Below are 20,763 nucleotides of genomic sequence, written 5' to 3'. Positions count from 1 at the left end.
GTTAAATGATTTAATGTTTCTCAAGCTTTAGGTCCTATACATCTATGGGAAGGCTTGCTGGCTTCTGGAGTATGGAATGGCTTTTGTTAGATTCCAGTGGAGCCCAAATGCCTAGTCCTGTTTCCTGCATGCAAACCAGTCTGTCTTGAAGCGTCATGACCATTTTGGGCATCTGAAATAGTGATTACTTCATAGACAAAATAATACAAAGCAAAAAGAAATGTTCCAGCAACTGAACTTTCTGTGTCAAACTCCTAGCCGAAAGAACATCAGGATCTTCTAAGTGACTAATTAAAAAAAAAAAGTGAATCCATCTAAAGAAATAAATGGCTAAAGAAAGCTTGCTGTCAGCCATGATATTCCAATTACTGATAGTACAGTCTAGGAGAGTCAAATCCCACCTCTAAAAATCTGCTTCTTGATCCTGAAAAATTATCCATGAATGGATTTTGACATAGCTTTTATTGGCACAGCCCTTCTTTGTATAAATTGCATACTTAGGTCAATTCAGACATTACAAATGTAACTGCAGAAAATACAAACAACAGAGCCGGGAGAACTGATCAGCTCCAGGTGACTGGGCCAGGACGACTGTGATGAGTTCCTTCCAGAGCGGAGTCCAGCTCGCTACCAGCACCACACAGCCAGGGCTTTTATTCCACTAACATCTCCTTCTCCGTTCCTCTCTCCATTGACCTTCCTCACCACCAAAGCAAGAGTGAGCAAATTTTCTACTGGGGTCCTAAGATAACACCTAGTTGAAAGGAATAAGGGAAAAAAGACCCAAAATTTATCTATAAAATACATCAATGGTTACTTAAAATATAATTATATGTAATCAGCCATGCATGTACACGTGGTCATTTTTCCAAAATGATCAATAAGTCTATCTAGTTTTCCTGCAGGAGACTGTATGGACTTGTGCTGAGTAAGCGCAACTCCTTACAGCAGCTGCAGTAATATGAAGAGCGCATGCTACTGCCTGGGATGCAGGGCATCATCTTCAACTTACTGCAGTTAACTCAGTGCAATAGTATGTCTGGAAGATGTGAAAATGGTTGTTCAGGACATGGGATGCATACTTAATTGCCTGAGTGGTCTCTTCCAGTATCTGCATTTGCTAAAAAGTAGGTTGCTGTGTGCCTAAAAGATTGTAACTGAAGAAATAATGCAGATATGAATCAGAACCTCAAAGAATTTGCAAATTACAAGGTAAATCCTTAAATACACATGACTTCTGTATCCATTTCTTGTTTAGATTAAACACCCACTGACTTTTGTTTGAAAAGGGGGTTCTACATATTCTGTATTTAGGAACCGTTTCATTCACTACTGCAATAAAATTGCAACTCACTGTTAGTTGCCTCACCCTGAATGTAAGCCCGGTGCAGCTGCCAGCCGTAAGACTGAGCTGTAAATGTGCAAAGTTTTATCCATGTTTTTTCATAGTCCTAAAGATCAGTGTGTATACTTAAGTCTTTTGGAATGGGGATGTTAGTCCTTTACTGCAATTTGGAGGATCATACTTCAGTCACAGAAGTCCTCAGTGGTGAAGATGATGACTTTTGTTTTATAGCTAACTCTGGAAAGCAGCAACAGTTTAAGATATACAGCAACCCTATCCAGCAGTTTAGGATTGTAAGTGGGAGACCTCAGATGCGATCCAATCCAGATGCCAGCCTGGCATTACCTACATTTGAATTTGGCCAGGACATACGCTTCTTACAGAAGGTGCCAAGTAATTTCTAAGGGCTAAAGATCTTATTTTTGTGAGTGCTAGCTGAAAAATTTCAATCAAGATATTTTTTCCAGAAAATTTAGATGGTTTAAAAAAAATAGATCACAAAGAGAAATATTTCTATTTGCAAATTGAATTTCACTGACTCAAGTCCTCTTTTCTATTTATTTATTTATTACTGGGGGGTTTAAGTCAGATGGCATCCTTTGTACAGCCTACAGCCAGGGTCTCCCTGTTGCCTCCCTGTGCTGACAGGAGATGGTGCACCTGGGGGATACAGCCTGACTAGATATCCTGGTGTGTGCAGGAGAAGGGGTGCTAAGGCACACGTTCTGCTTAGACACAGCAGAAAGGTTTCCAAACCAAAATATATTTTGTTTTTTTTGGTTTTTTTTGTTGAAATGTTCTCTGCTACACAAAAACATTTTTCAATTGAAGTCTGGGCAAGCCTTATTTTTCCTTTTTTTCTTCTTCTTCTTTTTTTTTTCCCCTGATGAGCTTGATATTTTATTTTCCAAGCCAGAAAAACAGCTCACAAGTGCCTCGACACTACACGGAGCTCTGGCTCTGCCCTCTGCCAGAGGATCTGAACCACCCTGCGACTCCCCTGTTGGCCCCGCATGTTCTCCAGGGCCCCAGCTCTCCTACCTTGTGAGTGCCAACATGGTGATTGCCTGGCAGTGTTTTACAGAAGCACTATTACTGATTTTCTGAACATGCACAAATGAGAGTTTGTGCTTCCAGCTCCCTTACATCTGGCTCTTTCGTCCACGTGAAATTGTCTACAATAATGTAACATGTATTTAAGTGCTGGTCTGAACATATTGCCTCAGCTCCAAGAACTGTACCTGTGATTTTCCATACTTTAGTGTCAGCTCCTTGTAAATATCATACTGTGTTTGCTCCTTTTCTTTGCATGAGCCAAGTGATATTGCACTGAAGTTATTTCCTGTGTTGTAAAGCTGCAGGCACGTCAATCTTGGGAACATGCCTTCATGATTTGCACAATGAAAAGAAAGGGATTTTGGTTTCTCAAATCTCCTGATTCATGCCCTGCCTAGTAAGGGTCTTGTTTGCCTAGCATTGCTCTGGTTTATGTGATGCTGAAATTGCAATGAAATGAGGAGCACAATGAAAGCAGCTAGTGAAACAGCTTAAATTCAGGAAAAAACATTGACATAGACATTTGCTTATACTCTTAGGTTTTTTTCAAGGTACAGAATTAAAGACCTACAAAATGGTATCACTTGATGTGTGGACAGAAACAAAATTCAGGATACATATACCTGGCATTCAAGGTATGTAAATCTGGCTCCTAGCTGTCAGGTATTCAAGGTGCGAGAGGGCATAAGTGCTCAGAAGGATAAACATGGACTAAACCAGCAATTTGAAATGCCTTTTTCTCAAAGTCAGGCTGGTGGGAAGCCAAGCTGAGCAGGCAGAAGATGCAGGTTCCCCAGGGAGAGTGCGAAGGAGAGAGAATTGGCAAAATTCCCACTGGAGCTTCTTTGTTTCTGTTGCCAGTAGTTATCACCCACCTGCAAAAGGTAAAAAAAACCCAGAGCACCTTTTCCCCTAATCCGAAAGCCTACATGTAAGGACGATCAAGCTCTACCACCTTGGAAACGAAGCAGTAAGAAGGGCTTATCCAGGACGGGCGATACAATGGCCAGAATCACTCTTTTTTTTGTTCTCATCCTCTGGGCAGCCACACAGCAGGGAAGGGGAAATGAAATTACAGGTGAGTGATGCAGACTTGGTCAGAGGACCACGGTTTTTATGTAGGACAGCTTAGTTTGGATGTGGGATATCTCTTTATTTGAAATAAACCAGCCAAGGTGGCCACTCTCCAGAGAACTGGCAATGTCTCAGGGACTCTTTAAGAATCCTCTGTTGATAATTTAACAAAGAAAATCTAACCAAACCAAATTCCTAGAGATGCATAAAATTAAGCTGTAGAAGACACGTTTAACTTTCATCTATGGTATGGGCTGTAATTTGGAAAAAACCTAACCCAGTTGCTAGGATGTAACTGCTAAATTAAATCCTAATTTGCTCTTAATTCCTGGTTTGATTTATTTAGATGAGAAAAGATTGTGATTTTTGGCTGCTTTTTGTTGCATTTTTTTACTTAAGTGGTTTTGCAAGTCTCAGTTAAAATACAAACTATATTTCTTAAAGCCTTGAACACTTTTCTGTTATTCTGTCAAAGTCACAGCTGAAAAAGAGGTTTCTACAGATTGGGGGTTAGCAGAACCCCCATTCTAGTGCCATTTAAAGTCAATGGTGTTGACTTTAAAAAGAATTTGGAATACCCAGAAAAATTGAGCCCTTAATCCATTTTTCTTCATGTTTCAGAGCCTTTGCCTTTTAAAGCTGAGTTTGAATCTGCCCTCTGTGAACCTGTTCAACAGATTACTTTTAAGGTTACGTCAAGACAAGAAAGGAGCTTGTCTTTGGCTCTTGCTGTTCTCCAGCGAGAAAAGATTTTGCAGATCCTAGCTCACAGTGGCTTTTCTGGCACTTGAGCAGTGAAGTTTCCAGAATTGCAGCTAAGTCTGTGGCATAAATGCTATCAAGCATTTTTTATTGCTGATTTTTTGATCGTGCTCTCAGTTCTGATCTGGGTTTGACCTTGAGTTATAAGCAGCCTGCTCCTAAAGACTTTCCTTTCAGACTTTCCTCTCAGTATTTGTTTCTATTAATAAAGTATTTGCTTTAATTGTTTCTGCTCTTGCTTAACATAATAAAATTTATACTTTCCCTGACAGTTCTGAAAGCTGGTGGTTGCCAAGATAAAAACCTGAAGTCCAGAGATGATAGGTGTAACATAGCCCTACTCATGTCAGGTGACTGCCTTCTGCTTTGCAATTAACTTCAGCTTTATATTGCTGGAAAGAACAGCCAGTGCATTTTAATTCCATTTGATAGTGCCATAATCCCGTAGATGGGGGTAAGGAGAACAGAAAGCCAATTTGCTAAAGAGCCCAAATTGATCTAAGCCACGTTGCTCAGCAGGAAACTGCTGTCAGCAAATAATTGAACACTGTGACTGTCAAAGCTTGTTTTAAACTGTATGGAAGTGATGGATGATGGCAAGGTTGGTGGTGCTGCACCTTCCCTGTCACCTTTGGTCTAACCTCTTCCAGCAAGGGTATCTTTTTGTACCACCATAGCCATATCTCAGACCTTCTCTTTGGCTTTGGAAGCCTCATTCTATACCTAGTATCAATGTTTAAGTATGAAATATGATTTCATATCTGCGCCGACAGCTGTAGCTTCTAATAATAAACTGTGTCTAATTCTACACTGTTTTATTCTCAGTTTCATACCTGTATTTATGTTGCACATTGCTGTAGAGCCTAAGCCAGCTCAGCTGACTCTGGAATTTTTAGCTTTCCAGTGCTATGTCCTCACTGCAGCCTCAGCTCTGCACGGACAACACGAATCTTCAGTGCTCTCCCTACTTGGTTGTTCTCTTCCAGTCCTTGCTTTGCTCTAGCCATGCTAATACGTGAGCTCTGGAGAAACAGAGGGATCATAGTGATGAGGAACCAGGCTCAACTCTTCTTCCTTACCTGCCCTACCGTCCTCCAACAAAATTTTATACTATAACAGTATGATTCCTTAATACAATGGTTTCTTTTTCTCGTTTTCATAGAACAAAATTTGTCCTGCCTCTCCCACCATCCCTGATCACCAACAGATGTTTGTGCACTTTCTCCAGATAAAGGCTAGATCCAAAATGATTTAGGTGTTTTTCCATTCCACTTTGGGTATTTAGCCATTCAGGTCCCAAACTAATGAAAAAAAAAAAAAGCTGAAAAAAGATTTTTTTCTCTTTTTTCCCATGCCTACATGCCTAGAAGCATTTGCTGGGGTAGGTATTCTTGGAGCACTCTTAACAAGTGGCAAGGGAATGCTTTACAAAATGCAATGAGAGCTACCTGTTTCTTGTAAGGCACTTGTGCCTGATGTGAAGTGATAGCCGATCAAATGCGTTGGATAAAAAGCAGCCCTTGATCTCTGTTTTCTGCTCCAGAACCCACAGAGGGATGTCCTAAAGTTAACCAGAGGAGGGAGACCACCTTACTTTCTCTGGCTCGCTTCACCTTCAGTTCCCTCCTGCACAGCCACCTACGTGCCACAGCTAGGTATGGGCTTTCGTGGTCCTGGTCAGACCTCTGTCCTGGCCATTGGGGTCCTCTCCTGGGCCAGGCAGGGTGTGGGTTTCAGCCGCTCGGCTTGAGACAGGCTGCATGTCTTCCCTCCTGTCCCTCACGACCATCTCCTTTCACTCTCTTCTAAAGGACTACATTCCTGGTGCTTTTTAGGGAAGTGAAGACCTTTCAGCTGCTGTCTCTGGAGCTAGCTTCACGGACTGGACACACTGGTGCCCTGCTTGAGGCTGGGGAGGAAGAAGCAGGGAGTAGGATTTCCAGATATGCCAGATATTTCTCATTATTTTCCTGCTGACCTGCTCTAAGCAGCAGCACAGGGCTCCCTGGAGCCCGCTGACAGGTCTCTTGCCCTCACACGTCCTCTCTGTAGCATGCCCTGACATCGAACTCTGCCTTTTGTGCGGGAGGAAGGCACGATGGATGGGTAAGGCAGAGCAGGGCTGAACTCCCAGGGGCCCGATGCTCTCCCTGGGTCTGGTCAGATGCAAGGTATTTATGCTGGGGGTGGTCTATGGTCAGTCCCAGCCCTCTCTCCATCCTTCTGCTCTTCCAAAGTGCCCTTCTCTGCTGGGAGGTGTCTGTGCCTCGGTTTGGGAATTGCACCAAGCAAATCCATTTTTCTTCACGGCCTTTTGAACAAGTAAGGCAGGGGACATCTTTCAGGCTGTTATTATTTGAGCAGTAGCTAGGATGAGGGCTGGAGGAAGACCTTCTGGGTGACTTGTTTGAGCCAGCTTGAGGGATGTACTGTGGCCTGTGGTATCTATCCCATGCTTTCTTCTGGGCTGTCCTTGCACTACAAATGGATCATCCTGTTCAAAGCTCTTTTACCAGTCCTGCTCAAATTGCATGTATCTCTTCTGTTTAGCTGGAAAGCTAAACATGATAAAAGCACATGATTCCTAAGAACCTGACAATTCTTTTTTTCTTGAATTGTTTTTACATGTTTCATTTTTTCAGGCAGGAGATAAGTTGTACAAATAAGCTAAGCTGTAAGTATTTTAATTGTATGCCTGTTGTGTATACTATGTTAGCTTCAGTCTGTCTGTTGACTGGCCCTGGTTCCCTCAGAGCTCTCAGAAATAACAATCCTGCCATACTTGAATCTCTGCAGCTAACTCATGTTTATCCTTATTGAAGGTTTTTTATTGCTTTGTCTAAAGGATGATATAGGTGTTTTAATTCTAGCCCATCTATTTCCCAAAGGGGACACAGACTGACTCAGCCCCTCTGGCTTCTAAAACATCTCATTAGGAGACAGCCTGATGTCTGTGACATGGTTGTAGGTTGCTTACTGCTAATTCTTAAACTCCATCTGGTTTTGTTGCTGTTGTTGTTGTTTGGGTTTCTTTTTCTGCTCCTTCTCAAGTATTTCAGTTTTAAGTAAAGCATTTAACAAGCTCGCTCCTCATCATGACTGGTTTCAGAGATCCAGCAACTGAGTCCCATTCCCAGACCTGTGTGAAATTATGTAGTTAATGAACTTATCACTGACTTTGTTTATACTGAAGTCAATGAACCACTGCAGCTCTCAAAGGGCCTGGTCTAATACGGTCTGCTACAAATGCAGATAGGCAACATAGGAGCTTCAGGAATATGTTTTGTGTCAGATACCTGAAACTCCTTCCCAGTGACGTATGAGTACCCAGTTTTAGCCTAGGGTGATGTCTGAAGGATGTCTTATTCCAGACATCTACTGTGACTCATCTGCCCGTGAATTCATTGCCCTTTGTTCCCTTTGTAGTCAACCAAGAAAGATGAACACTTTGGCAGCATGAGCCTGGAGTGGACATCTAAAGTACTTGGAAGAGTCTGCCCTGGAAGTGCCTATTCTGCTCTACTGTTAATTTCTATTAATGTATATTAATTTCCTTTATGCTTACTTGAGTTAAATTGCCCTTTTTCTTCTTTGCACCTGAAGGCACTGAGAGCTTTTTGAATTTTCTGCCAGTCTGCATCCTTTTATGGCTGAAGTGCTGCCTATGACAAGCAGTCACTACTAATTCTTTCTTCTGTCTGTTTTCTGAAGTGACATTCTTCCTAACATCAGCCTTCCTGGAAATCATTCATCTGTGTTCGTTCTGTCACTGCTTTCTCATAACAGTATTTTTAACTAGCTACTGCAGGGAACTTACGCTCTGTGGTGACAAGTTAGTGCTGATCCCTTTCTTTCCTGTGTTTTTTTTTTTTTTCCTCCCTAGAAAAAGGCCTCTCTTTGCTAGGGTACCATCTGTGCAACTATAGCCTGACCAAAAATGTGTTTAAAACGGTTGCCTACCAAAAGTCCTATGAGAAGAGCACTTCGTGTGGAGGATGGATACCATGGATGGTGTGTCCCCGGACGTACTATAAAACACAGTATCATACTGTTGAAGTCCCTGAAACCATCACTCTTACAGATTGCTGTGAAGGATATGAACAAGTTGGACTCTACTGCTCTTTAGGTAAGTTTTAGTCAGATTAATAGTTAAAATAAATGCTTCTGGTGGAAGAGGGTTCACTTAAACTGAGATGTGTAAAGGCTTAATTCAGTTCTGGGCAATAGGTTCCTGTTCACTGAAATCAGTGAGTCTGCAAAAATCTACAGTAACCTTGGTCCAACATGGTAAGGAGTAGTCATGAAAGACTGATTCTTGCTCTTGGCCACCCCTAGTCACAAAATCACTAAAGTTCCAGGTGAGCATGAAGAAGGCACCTGCTTGGTACCCCTACAAGGGCTCATTACTTGTCCTGGTTTAGTCCAATATCCATGGCCAAGGGCAATAACTCACATAGCCTTGCTTGGTGCTGTGTCTGCTCTGAGCGTGCTTGCATTTACAGTAGGAGCTTTCTTCTCAAAAATAATTCAGGATGCACTTAGGATAACATCTCCTTTGATTTGGAGCAGAGTCAGTTCCCAGGATACAAACCCAATTTTGGTGTTAATGTAAAACAACCTGTGGCCTCCGGGCAAGCTGGTACCAACTGCTTTCCAATCAAAAGTACATTAGGGCCCATTTTCTCAGGGCTTCCTTGGTTACCTAGGGCTATGTTGGAGGTCTGGAAAAGCTGGTGAACCTTTTGATGGATCTGATCTAACTTCTGAGTTTTAATAAGACTCTACTCAGGAAGACTTAATCATCTTTGACTCAGGATGGAAGCTTTTTCCCCTTCCCACATCAGGGCTACCCGTTGTCAACACTACATTCCCAATTTTAGCAGAAAATGTAAATGGAAAGGATTTCTTGGGGAAAAGGAACTTTTTTTTTTAATGCATAAAGCCACATGCTTTTAAGCTGAACAGGGATCTTGGATTAGCTAGGCCAGCATTGGACTGTTCCAGCATCCAGAAAACTTCTGCAGAACATAATTTTGTCTCCTATTTTCAGTATGATGTTGTATTGTCTCCATTTCCCCTTTTCAAGTTATGGTCCTGGGAATTTACGTAGTCACAACACTGTCACAGAAGATTGAAAAGGAAAGGTCCTGTTGCAGCCCTGGCCCTTGCTTTGGGTCATAAGACTTGGGTGACTCAGATCTATGGGAATGTCCCGGAACTGGCTCCTGCATCAGATCATATAACGTGACATGACAGGGTATGAGCCATATGTCTTGTCATGGGATCTGTCAAGAACAATGTGTTCATCCTACTTGTAAGTTGCTTCATAACATTGGAAAATGAACCTCCAAACAATTTTTGCCATGTGTTTTCTCAACAGTTACTAGTAGAATATTGTGTCTAGCAGGAAAATGCTTTTAACAGAAAGATGGGAACGCAGAAGTGGTCGTGTTTTACTTGTTCTTAAAATGATTTGCTAGAGAAGAGAAATGAAAGCATAATTAGAAACACATCATTCTTATATTTATTGTATTCTGCTATTTTTTGGCTCTGTGGCTGTTGTGGAATGTCAGCCAGGGCAAAATTTGACCTGCAGGTTATGGTGTGTCCAGGTAATCTTGTCAGACTGGCAAAGGACCCACTGTTGATCATGTGTATTTTCCAAGCATCAGTTCCATGCTGGGGAAAATCTCCAGTAGGTCTAATTATTGTTTAAAAGTTACTTCATTAAGGTCTTTCTGATATATATGCATGTGCATACATGCGTGCACCTATGTATCAAATGACAAGACTGAGAAGCAAGTGGCGAAAATTGCTTTTTAATTCTGTAGTACAAGGAAATAGCTGTTAGTGTTGTGGTTTAAACCCAGCCGGCAAGAAAGCACCATGAAGTCACTCTCTCTCTCCTCCCATCCCCTGTCCCCAATGTCATGAGGAGGAGAAAATACAGAGGAATGCTCATGGGTCGAGACAAGGACAGGGAGGGATAACTCACCACTTATGGTCACGGGCAAAAGACAGGCTCAACTTGGGGAAAAAACAAAATTAATTTAATTTACTACCAATCAAATCAAAACACCAAATCTTAAAACACCTTCCCCCCACCCCTCCCTCCTTCCCAGGCTTAACTTCACTCCCAATTTTCTCTACCTCCTCCCCTCCAGCAGCACAGGGGGACGGGGAATGGGGGTTGGGGTCAGTTCATCCCACGTTGTCTCTGCCGCTCCTTCCTCCTCAGGGCAGGACTCATCACACTCTTCCTCTGCTCCAGCATGGGGTCCCTCCCACGGGAGGCAGTCCTTCACAAACTTTTCCAATGTGGGTCCTTCCCATGGGCTGCGGTTCTTCACGAACTGCTCCAGTGTGGGTCCCTGCCATGGGCTGCAGTCCTTCAGGCACAGACTGCTCCAGCACAGGCTTCCCATGGAGTCACGGCCATCTTCGGGGGCACCCACCTGCTCTGGTGTGGGGTCCTCCATAGGCTGCAGGTGGGCATCTGCTCCACTCTTAACCTCCACGGGCTGCGGGGGCATCACCTCCTCCAGTGTACCTCCTCCTCCTTCTTCAATGACCTTGGTGTCTGCAGAGGGGTTTCTCTCACATTACAATCTTCTCCCCCACTGCAGGTTCCCCTTCTTAAATCTGTTCTCCCAGAGGTTCTACCACCGTCACTGATGGACTCGGCCTTGGCTTGGCCCGGTCCGACTTGGAGCTGGGGAAGCTTCCAGCAGCCTCTCACTGGAGCCACCCCTTCTGCCCCTCCCTCACTACCAAAACCCCACCACACAAACCCAAAACAGTTAGCTAAATGTTGAAGAGTCACTAGCTAGCTATGGTTTGTCTCTATTTGCACAAGTAATCTTGATTTTCAAGGTGTTTCAGAACCTCTGAAAATCAAGAACATCTTCTTGGGTGGAAAAAAAAAGGCATCCTGGTATTTTTCCCAGTATAATTCTATGCCTTTTAAAAGCATCTCTAGGGATATTTTAGGCTTGAGAGCTGTTGATGAGCTGATTTCATCTAGCATTAACAAATCTGTAAATCTCTTGTAAAGCTTAGCTGCAGAATTTCCGCTCTGCCCTTGCCACGTTGTCGATGGGCACGCTGGGCAGGTTTGTCCATGAACTACTGTGGTCACCTTGACTGTTTTTCCTGTCAAAGTTAATTTGGGAATATTTTAAACCATAAAAGGATTTGTATGGCTTCTAGGTGATTTCTGTGTTTACATTATTCTGGTATCTTTGATTTTCAGCGCATTAGTCATAAATTCTGTGAATGGTAATGCACTGTCTAGACACAGTCTTAAATAAATGATGAGAAGGGAAACTGGAACTGCTGAAATTACTGCACAGCATGCTGTTGAACTACTGTTATTTTCTTCTTGATGTTATCCATGCTGGCATGCTCTCCATCCTACTAGGAGCGGAAAGGTCTCCATGACCTTTCACAGCAACCCGCTCCTGGCCGCTCCCTACCTTTTCTTCCCAGAAGAAAACATTTACCCTTGCCTGGAATATGGCAGGCCCCGCTTTTCTTAATTCTTTACTGTTGGAAGAAATGTCTAGATCATTAGCCAAGTTACTCTGGTAGTTCTCAATAGTTGCCCATCAGTTCATTAGGATAGTATTACGCACACACAAACTACTTTAACTTTTTAAAAATAAAAATTGAAAAGCTAAAGTATCTAAAAGTTAGGAAGTGCTAGAATTAATTCTAGAGGTACAATTAAATAAAACCACCTTTGCTTCCTGTCCTTGTGCCTGTGCATACAGATTAATAAACTCTTTTAATTGCCTGATTCGGCGCTGCCTTGCCCCAAGGACCACGTTTCCCTGAGGTGCTCAGGGAGGACAGAGCCCCTCTAAGGAGATCCCCAGCAGTGCGGCATCTTGGCCTCCGCATTTGGTGCGTGGTGCAGAGCTCTGCTGAGCCTCTCTCTGAATAGAGAATTATTTATCACCTCTTGAGGTGATAAACAGATAGCAATTTGTCTTCACAAAGCCTGCGGGAAGGGAGCAAGGTTCTCTGTCCTTGACAGCTGGGCAGCTGAGCTGCAGAGACACTGACATCAAACCATTTTGTGTGCCCACTCTCAGACACCTAGGGTGCAGGTTTAATTTTTTCTTAAATTTATTTTGATTTTGATTTTCAGAGTGCTTAGTGCTGCCTGTAACAACTTGCGTGGTTGGCACGCAGAGCCTCGTGTCCTCGATGGTGACTGTGAGCAGTCCCCTGATTGCTAAGCAGGTCCCAGGGCTGGCAGGTCTGGTTCCTGGACCTGCAAAACCCACGGTTCTGAAAGGTTGTCATGAGTTTGTTGTATGAAACTTTCCCAGCATCTTGCAGGATTTTTTTTTTAGGTAGAGAGTCCAATTCTCCAGGCTAGTTTCCAGCTGCTTGAATCAATGGTATGGTTACTTCTCCTGGTGAGTGGTTTGCTGCCCACCTTCCACCTTACTGCATAAGATGAAACCAGAGAGCTTCCTTATCTGCCATCTAACCCTGCTTGATACCCAGCTAGGGAGCAGAAGAGTGCATCAGCATGCGATGAAGGCTGTTTTTTAAGCACACATATACAAAAATACCTTGAAATAAGAAGGTCCAGGTTACTTTAATCCTGGAGTTTCTTGACTTGAGAACACCTGATTTGCAATGTTAAGGCCATGCTTTAATCAGAGAATGCTTTGCATAACTTCCTAAGGTTGTCAGAAAAACAACTGTAAACTAAAAAAAATGTTCATTTTAGGTGCCCAGGTAGCTCCTCAGCAGGGCTGGGACCTTCCAGAGCGTGCATGCAGACATCTGCATGCTGAGTCTAACCGGAGCAGCGGGGAGATGCGGCACAGCTGCTCCCCCTGCCTGGGCTGTCACCAGAAAGCTGTGGGACATCGGTGTCACCAGGGGCACGTGGGCAGCACCGCAACATCCCACTGGGGTGGGAAAGTGCCAAAATGCCCTACGGGACCTCACGCAGAAGCAGGTGTCTCTGGCTGCCCTGTGGTTTGGGTCCCTTGTGTGCCCTCAGCTGCTGCAGAAATGGGATGACGGGTGTCAGAGGGTATGTCTCTGCCTATTCCCCGTGGTGTTTGCTTATGGACCTCCTATGTGGGAACTGTCTTGTCCCTTTTTTGAGCCCACCGAAGCTGTCTGCCTCCACACCCCCTGTGCCAACAAATTGCAGAAGTTCACTCCCATTTGGGTATAGAAGTGTGTGCTTTTACCCATTTTATTATTGTGGGCTCTGGTGAATACCAGCTCCGCTTTCACCTTACCCTCTGCCTTTGCGATTTTGTAAACCTTGACCCCCAGCCTTCTCCTCTCCACACCAAAAAGTCCCAGCCTTTTTAGTAGTCTTTCCTTGCAAGTTATCTGCTCCATTCAGTTACTCACCTCATGCCTTTCCCGACCACGTTAACCCCAGGGGGAGCAGGGGTACCTGGAGTCGCATCCAAGCTGCGGGTTCACCACGGGTCCCTGCCAGCTCTCCAGCGACTGCTGGTGCGGGCACGGCCACATCGCAGTGCTGCTGGCAGGATGAACCCGCTGGAGGTGGCAGTGGCTCAATTTCATTAAGTTTCTTCTCAGCACGCACAGACTGGTTTTGTGCTTCAAAGGCCATGATCCCCATTGTCCAAAAGCTGTGTCCTTGCCAAATTTCAACCCATGGCTCCTGAATATGTTCTAGTGAATGACGTGGCTTTTCATAGGGAGGGGTGTTAAATATTTGTCAGATGCTGAACCAGCACACCCTGACACTGCCCTCCATCCCGATTAACCCCCAGACAGGCAATCAGGCTGGAAAACATCCATCTGAGCAGGTAAAGTCTAGCAGTGCCCAAAGACCCCCAAAACAGGGTCATATGATGAAAACTGCCAGTCTGCCTTTGTAACAGGCTTTGCCAGGGGCTCCTTCTATAATCTCATAGATTTGTCTCCACCTTCTGATGCCTGAGATGAATGCAGGGGTTTGGTCCCTGGCTCTACTGCACCCTCTGGATGAAACCCATCCCCTCCAGGTGGAAGGAGGGAGAGGAAGGGGGTTATGGCTGAGCTAGTGGTGTCCCTCAGCATTTATCTCCTGGGAGATCCCCCTCTTCTACAGTCACAGCAGACCCGGCAGTTCTCGTGTGGGCAGGCTGGTAACTGAGCTTTCGTTGCTAAGCACTAGGTGCTGCATTTCTGCTTCTGTAAGTTTATGCAAATAGCGGAGGAGAAAAGCCTATACTTTATCCAACTGACAGAGGAGTTAGCTGGCTTGCTCCCCAGTGCTGGCAGTGTTGCTTGGTAGGTGACTGTCCCCGAAGTGATTGAAGTGGAGAGCATAAATCGAATTTTCAAAGTGCGTCTGGTACAATGGGGCAGAAATGTGATGTGAATCCATCTCTGTTTCCGCTGATCTGAAAATGATGACCTTCTGATTTTAGATAAATGGCTAGTGTGGCACTCGGCCAGGATTCAATAGAGTTTTCTGAGTTTGCATGTGACTCATTAAATCTTTTACACTGCAGTTAAACATGCCAAAATAAGACCTAGGTGGAAAAAAGCTGCTTTGAACCTCAAACCTGCTTGAACTGCACCTGAATCTCAGAACTAGAGCTAGAGGCTCTGGACATGTTTGAGTCCGGCTTACCAAGATCCACCTGGTTTGAATAGTAAGGAGCACTGGTGATGTACCAACACAGGGAAATCCCTTGGTGCTTGTGTCTGTGCAAGCTCCCGGTGTGAGAGGCTGCTTAGCCTCCCCGCACAGGAGGCTGGGACAGAGCAATCGCATGAGACTGGGAATGCGTGGGAGACTCATCTAAGGGCAACTGAGGCCGTATCACACCTTATTGTGGCTTTAGACTAGAAATCAGGAAGAAGCTTTCTAGCAGTAGGGCGCGTTTGGGGGAGCGACCCATAGTGCCAGCCCCGGAGCCAGAAGCGGAGGTTCTTGGTCCATGCTGGGAAGCAGAATAGGACTACTGGGGCTTGCTGGACCCAGAAGTAACTTGAGTCAGATTGCACAGGGTTGATTTTTTTTTTTGCCTCATCCTCCCGCTGCAAACCTAGGCCTATGACTCAAAATGAACTTTGGAGGCAGAGTTGGTCCTGGGGAAGACTAAGGAGTGTAAGGGCTCTTGGTTTCCAGGCATGAAGGGGCCCATACTAGGCTGCATTAGGTAGCAGGACAAATCCTGCTCCCTGTAGGACAGCCGGCTGTTCATTGGGGTTGGGAGCAGAGGTAGGGTTTCCTAATTTGCTGCCCAGAGCTCTCGTGGGTCTAACACCAACTCTACTTGAAAGATGCTCGCAGCCCTGTTAAAGCATGTGCTCATTGACTGTGTACACACGAAGTGTACACACACAGTGTATCAAATACAATATAAAACTGTGGGAAAGTGCTGCCTCATGTATTCTGCATGAAAATCTGTAAAAATACACGTGCAAGTAACCTGCATACTGCTGAGAGGTCTCAACTCAGTGCTTTCCCTGTTTTCTAGCTTGTGGGTTTTGGCATGTTTTTCAGTAAAGGTGTGGAATCCCATCATTAAATCATGATTACTCTTCTTAATTACCTTTCAGAGACTGTTGACAAGCATACTGTGGGCTCCCAAAGAGACACAGGCCATAGTCTTAAAACCGCTGGTCTTAATAGTCTATTTCTTTGTGCAAATATGACTGTATGTCCAGTTGCAGAAGTGGCTGACAATTTTACATGCTGAATTTTCCATGCCCCATTTTGAGCTCAATCCCTGAACTGTAGATTGGTCTGGGGATTTGGAGTACTAGAAATGAGATCTGTTATGGAATGTGCTAAAAAGCTGAGGTTCTCTGCTTGCAATAGCCTCCAGTCTCCCATGGACTGGCAAAGAGGGGGAACTAGAATGTGCATGTAGCAGCAAGTTACATAGATTTAGTTTAAATCTTGATTAATCACGATCATTTACCTGTTTAAGAAGGTTACTTTGCTGAGGCCAAAAGTCCTAGATTCAATATTCCCTTCTGCTTCTCAGAAACCTCAGGTTTACTATTATTCAGAGCCTTGGGATAAGAGAAACCCCACAGAAATGAGGGTTCATGAGAGATTTATAGTTTGCTATGGACCTTTCATTTGCTATGGATTTTATTATATTGAATGTGGTTTTCTTGCACTACAACCTGTTTCTGTTGCAAGAATAATTTTCATTTTCCTGCTGGCTGACTTTAATTGCCCAGATCAAGAGTTCGTAGGACCAAAAACTTGTAGGTCCAAAATGAAAGGAAAAGAGAAATCTTTTAGGTTGATTGGAAAGACCAGAGCTGAGCATTACTTGGACCTATGTTTGAGACTGTGGGTAAAAGCAATGTTCGTAGAGCTTAGAAGTATTTCCTCTTCTCCTCCGGAGAAGAGTTATGTGCTGGCATTGAGCCAGGACTGCTGTCTGCCCTTGGCTTGGGAAGCAGTAACCTTCTGCCTTAGCTGCCCTCTCTGCAGGGCTGTCCGGCTTGGGCTAGCGACCTCCCCGGGTTGGCTAGCTGATACAGAGCGGGTGCTGCCAGGCTGCAGACCATGGGCTCAGTTCTGCTCCCCAGTCCCTCTGTGTAACCCACTGAACTGTACCTGAGAACAGCCTTGTGTCTCCGCTCCCATGTAACATCTTCAGTTCCTATAACTAAAGGTTAACTTTGTCACAACAGAAGGTTAAATGAAAGCTCCCAATTTCTAGCTTAGACATTACCTGTTTCTTTGATCATTATATTTTATTTGGATTAGTCCTAGATGACATCAGGCACATTTTCTGTTTTGCAGTGCTTTCATTTAGAAACTATCTATCTATCTATCTATCTATCCATCCATCCATATTATTAATGGAAAATTATCAATTCAAAATTTCTGTAACAGAAATGTCATGAAAAAGAGAAAAATTTGAGAACATTTGCACTCTTGAAATGAAATAATGGTATTTTAGGCTGCTATTTTCTCTCCATGAAAACCTCAGAACAGACACGCTTCTAAAATGAGGAGGAGGTGTTTGCTATAAATTAAATAGCACGATTTTATGGAAACAATTTTCTATATTTTTGTTCTCAGAAATGTTTTTGTTACTTAGCGCTCAATAGATCCAGTGTGTTTGCCTCAAGACCTGGTATTTGTCCAATGGAGAATATGGAAACATCTGATTATCCTTGCACGTTCGATACTGAATGTCCAGGGCTTAAAAAATGCTGCAATTCATCCAAAGGAGCAGGCTGTGTAGATCCAATGCCAGAGGGTATGTTACTGATAAATTCAAGGCTGCTTCTAATAGAAATATGGTTAATTTTTCCTTCTGAGGGTGGAGGGGGCAGGAAAACTGTTACCATAGCTCTTCATAAAACAAATACGGGAATCTGCTCTGGATCAATTCCAGGATATTCAGCTTCAGTACTCGCACCCGTGAGCACTGAACGGTGCGTGGGTGCTGTGGGTCCAGCAGACCTCCCTTGGCTTCTTTTTCTTCGCTGGCACCGCTGCCAGCGGCATATGGCGAACGAGGCCATAGCTGATGGCTGTACATGGGCCCTTCATATTTGCCAAGTTAAAGCTTGCTTCGGTTGCTCAGAGCCTTCCTATAGCTCTGTCGCTTTCCATAGCATCAGACCTCAGATGACTTGGCTGTTTTATTTTGTACGCTTCAGGAAGAACGTTCTGGTACAATGTGACAGTGCTTGTGAAAATGGATTTTAATGAATTAATCAGAGTGGATTCCCACCTTCTGAATCATTCGCGCCTTTTGCACTCCATGGTATGTACAAACACAAACGCTCCCCTGTGTTGCTTGTTGTGTCTATGTTTCTGTTACTCAGGAACCACCACTTGCTTCATAGTCCTCTGTGCTGGGCATAACCTTGCCAGCCCGTCGCGCCCCAGTTTGTTCTGCCACATTGATTTTTTTGGCCCTAATTTATTCCTAATTACTGAATGTCAGCTGCATCCTCAAGCAGCTCAAGTAACATTGATTTATCAGCTTCTTTAGTAAATTTTTCAGCTCTCTTCCAAGGGCAATTTAAAGACATTCTGAAATATAGGGGTTTTTCCTACTTAAGTGATGCTTGCTCCAGCTCTGGCTCAGTTCAGTTTTGGGTCTATGACTGACTGGGTCTGGATTTCAAGACCTGCAAAGCGTGATGTTTTCTGATAAGGAGCTTTGAGTTAAACCTTTCAAGAGACAAGCCTGATCTACGGCGCTGGGACCTACACGGCAGGTGGACTCAGCAGTGCCAGAAGCTTCACTGTGAAAACCCAGGCTTATGGCAGGGGGACCGTGTCTGGGTCAAGGGCGTTTCGTTGTCATTCTTGCCCCAGAAGCAGGGCTGGGGGAGACAGCAGAACGTTGCTTTTGCTGTAGGACCGAGGCTCTGCCTTGTGCATGGATTAGCAGCGGCCAGGGCACCAATGCATGCAGGGCCATGTGACAGCAGCGCGGCACATCTCTCCCTGTCCCCGACATGGCAGGCAGGAAAAGTCCCAAGAAGAACAAAGTCCTCACAGAGGCGTGAGGCACGTTTCCTGAAAGGAGGGTCTGCAGGAAGAACCAGGCTACAAACTACAGCCGTGCCCAGACAGGGCGGCTCTCTCTGTCCTCTCAGTGGTAGTTAGGATAATGGATTGATGAACTAGGATGAAGACCCTCCGGGTCATAAACCCGAAGCAGTTCCCTAGTACATATCACCATGCCATGGAGAAAACCAGGCTTGGATGTGGCCTTTGAAAGGTACCCGAGAGGGCAGGTCCCTATTTCCCTCCATTTTTATTTCTGCTCCTCCCCAGTTTCCAGCTGGGAGTGGGCAAGTAGCAAAGGAAACCCTTCTGCCATCGTCAACTGGCACTGACGGGCCCAAGAATAGAAATGGTAGCAGTAGCATGGGGATGTTGCATGAGTGTAGTTCTTCCTCCTACCTGAATTCCCCCTTCTCATATCCTAAAAAAGCGAGAAACCCTGGTCCTGTTGCTGTATAGTAAGGAGTAGAGGGCAAGGATCTACCCAGACTTTTATATCTTGGTCTAAAGCAAGCTATGGCAAAGTCAAACACTCAAGAAATAGGAAATACAAACCGAAGCTTTGCAATAAGCCGCTACTCAGAGGAATGTCTTCCAGGCCCTGTCTGCTTCACTGACTCATAATGCTCAGCCTACCACCATGTCCCTTCTCTCATTCCTGACTCACAGTTGTGATGACTTGGTCAGTCCTGGGGTCTCTCTGTGGCTCTTAGTCCCAGCTTTCTTCATCAGTCTATTGCTTTTCTTCTTTTTCTTTCTATTCCCTTTGCCAGCAGTCTTTTTAGTTGCTTAAAGTAAGAAGTGTTGGACAGCTTTATTACAGATGCCCTGTAATAGCATATCTCTTATATATTATGTCTATTGAGATTTTAGTGTTTAAGCATTACAAGCCAAAGAGACTTTTCCCATATCTTCCTGGCTTGCGTCCTCCTGCCTACGAATTTGAGATCTGACATGCAGCTCCACATCTATCTTAGCTTGGCATGACTATATCATAACTCCATTGTGAAATGTGATAATAGTAAGAACTCACCTTGCATAAATACAGGCTTAAATGTTGCCACTTTGCTATGGTTTCTGAATTTGTGCTTTCTGCACTCAGGTTATGATGATAATCCTTGCATAAGTTATGCCTCTTTGGCATACAGCTGTGCTGAGAAAGGAATGAGATACTGAAGTGTTTTTTCCCCTGTTTTCCAGATTACTGGTGCGTTACAGCCCTTGAATGCCTCCGTGCACCATATCCAGAGTAACCGTGCAGAAGTATATGCCGGGACGGTGGCCTCTTGGGTTCTCATTGGACTGCATCAGCCAGCCCCACTAGCAGAGGTTTCTTCTTCCTTGAAGGACATTGTCAAGCGCACGTATGAAGTGATTGACACAGAAGTGCAAGGTTATTATAATCCTGTCACAGGGGGAAACATTTTTAGGGGGTTTCATCCCTCTTCACTTGGGATTTCATCTATATGACTGTCAATTTGTTTTCAAAAATAACATAGTGGATCTTGTAAAGTTTGCAAATATAGCCCTAACCTTTCCATTATAGAATGGAGAGGTTTGTAGATCATAATGAGTGAATAGTTTGGAGGGGAATACTCCTGATTGCTCAATTAAATTTATTTTCTCATAATACCATAGCCCATCTTCAGATGAAAAAGCAAAAGTGTCTGTATTTGTAGCACAATCATTAGTTGTACTAAACAGGTTCTTAAAAAAAGTGTTTTCTTGGGAAGCAGATACACTCTGTTTTTATAGACATGTGTTACAGTAGCTTGCAGGAAACTAGTCGTATTTATAGTCTGTTAATTACTATAGCGCATTACCACCTACTTTTTAAATATTAGGTAAATATTTAAATATATTCAGTTTAAATTATTTTAATCTACTTACTACTGTGTGGTTACCTGAACATTTTCACTCCCGAAATGCATCGATAAGCACTGTTGTCATCACTTCTTATTCTGTGTTTACTTTTGAAAACTCAGTCCTCAGTCCAAATTTCAGTGAAATCACTGAGTAAAAC

General features: G+C 44.0%; 1 protein-coding gene across 1 annotated transcript in view; it reads left to right on the top strand.

The window, feature by feature from the left end:
* The first annotated feature begins 3,403 nt into the window (after positions 1–3,403).
* Positions 3,404–20,763, top strand: part of UMODL1 (uromodulin-like 1) — a 51,123-nt gene continuing 33,763 nt past the window's right edge. Inside the window, exons 1-5 of the mRNA XM_010580295.1 lie at positions 3,404–3,479; positions 8,121–8,363; positions 17,311–17,472; positions 17,879–17,985; positions 19,941–20,133. Of these exons, the coding sequence (XP_010578597.1) occupies positions 3,404–3,479; positions 8,121–8,363; positions 17,311–17,472; positions 17,879–17,985; positions 19,941–20,133 (781 nt within the window). The remainder of the gene's footprint in view (positions 3,480–8,120; positions 8,364–17,310; positions 17,473–17,878; positions 17,986–19,940; positions 20,134–20,763) is intronic.

This window comes from Haliaeetus leucocephalus, unplaced genomic scaffold (genome assembly GCF_000737465.1).
Source record: "Haliaeetus leucocephalus isolate CR32 unplaced genomic scaffold, Haliaeetus_leucocephalus-4.0 Scaffold702, whole genome shotgun sequence".
Taxonomy (NCBI): domain Eukaryota; kingdom Metazoa; phylum Chordata; class Aves; order Accipitriformes; family Accipitridae; genus Haliaeetus; species Haliaeetus leucocephalus.
This window is presented reverse-complemented; position numbering and strand designations above follow the sequence as displayed.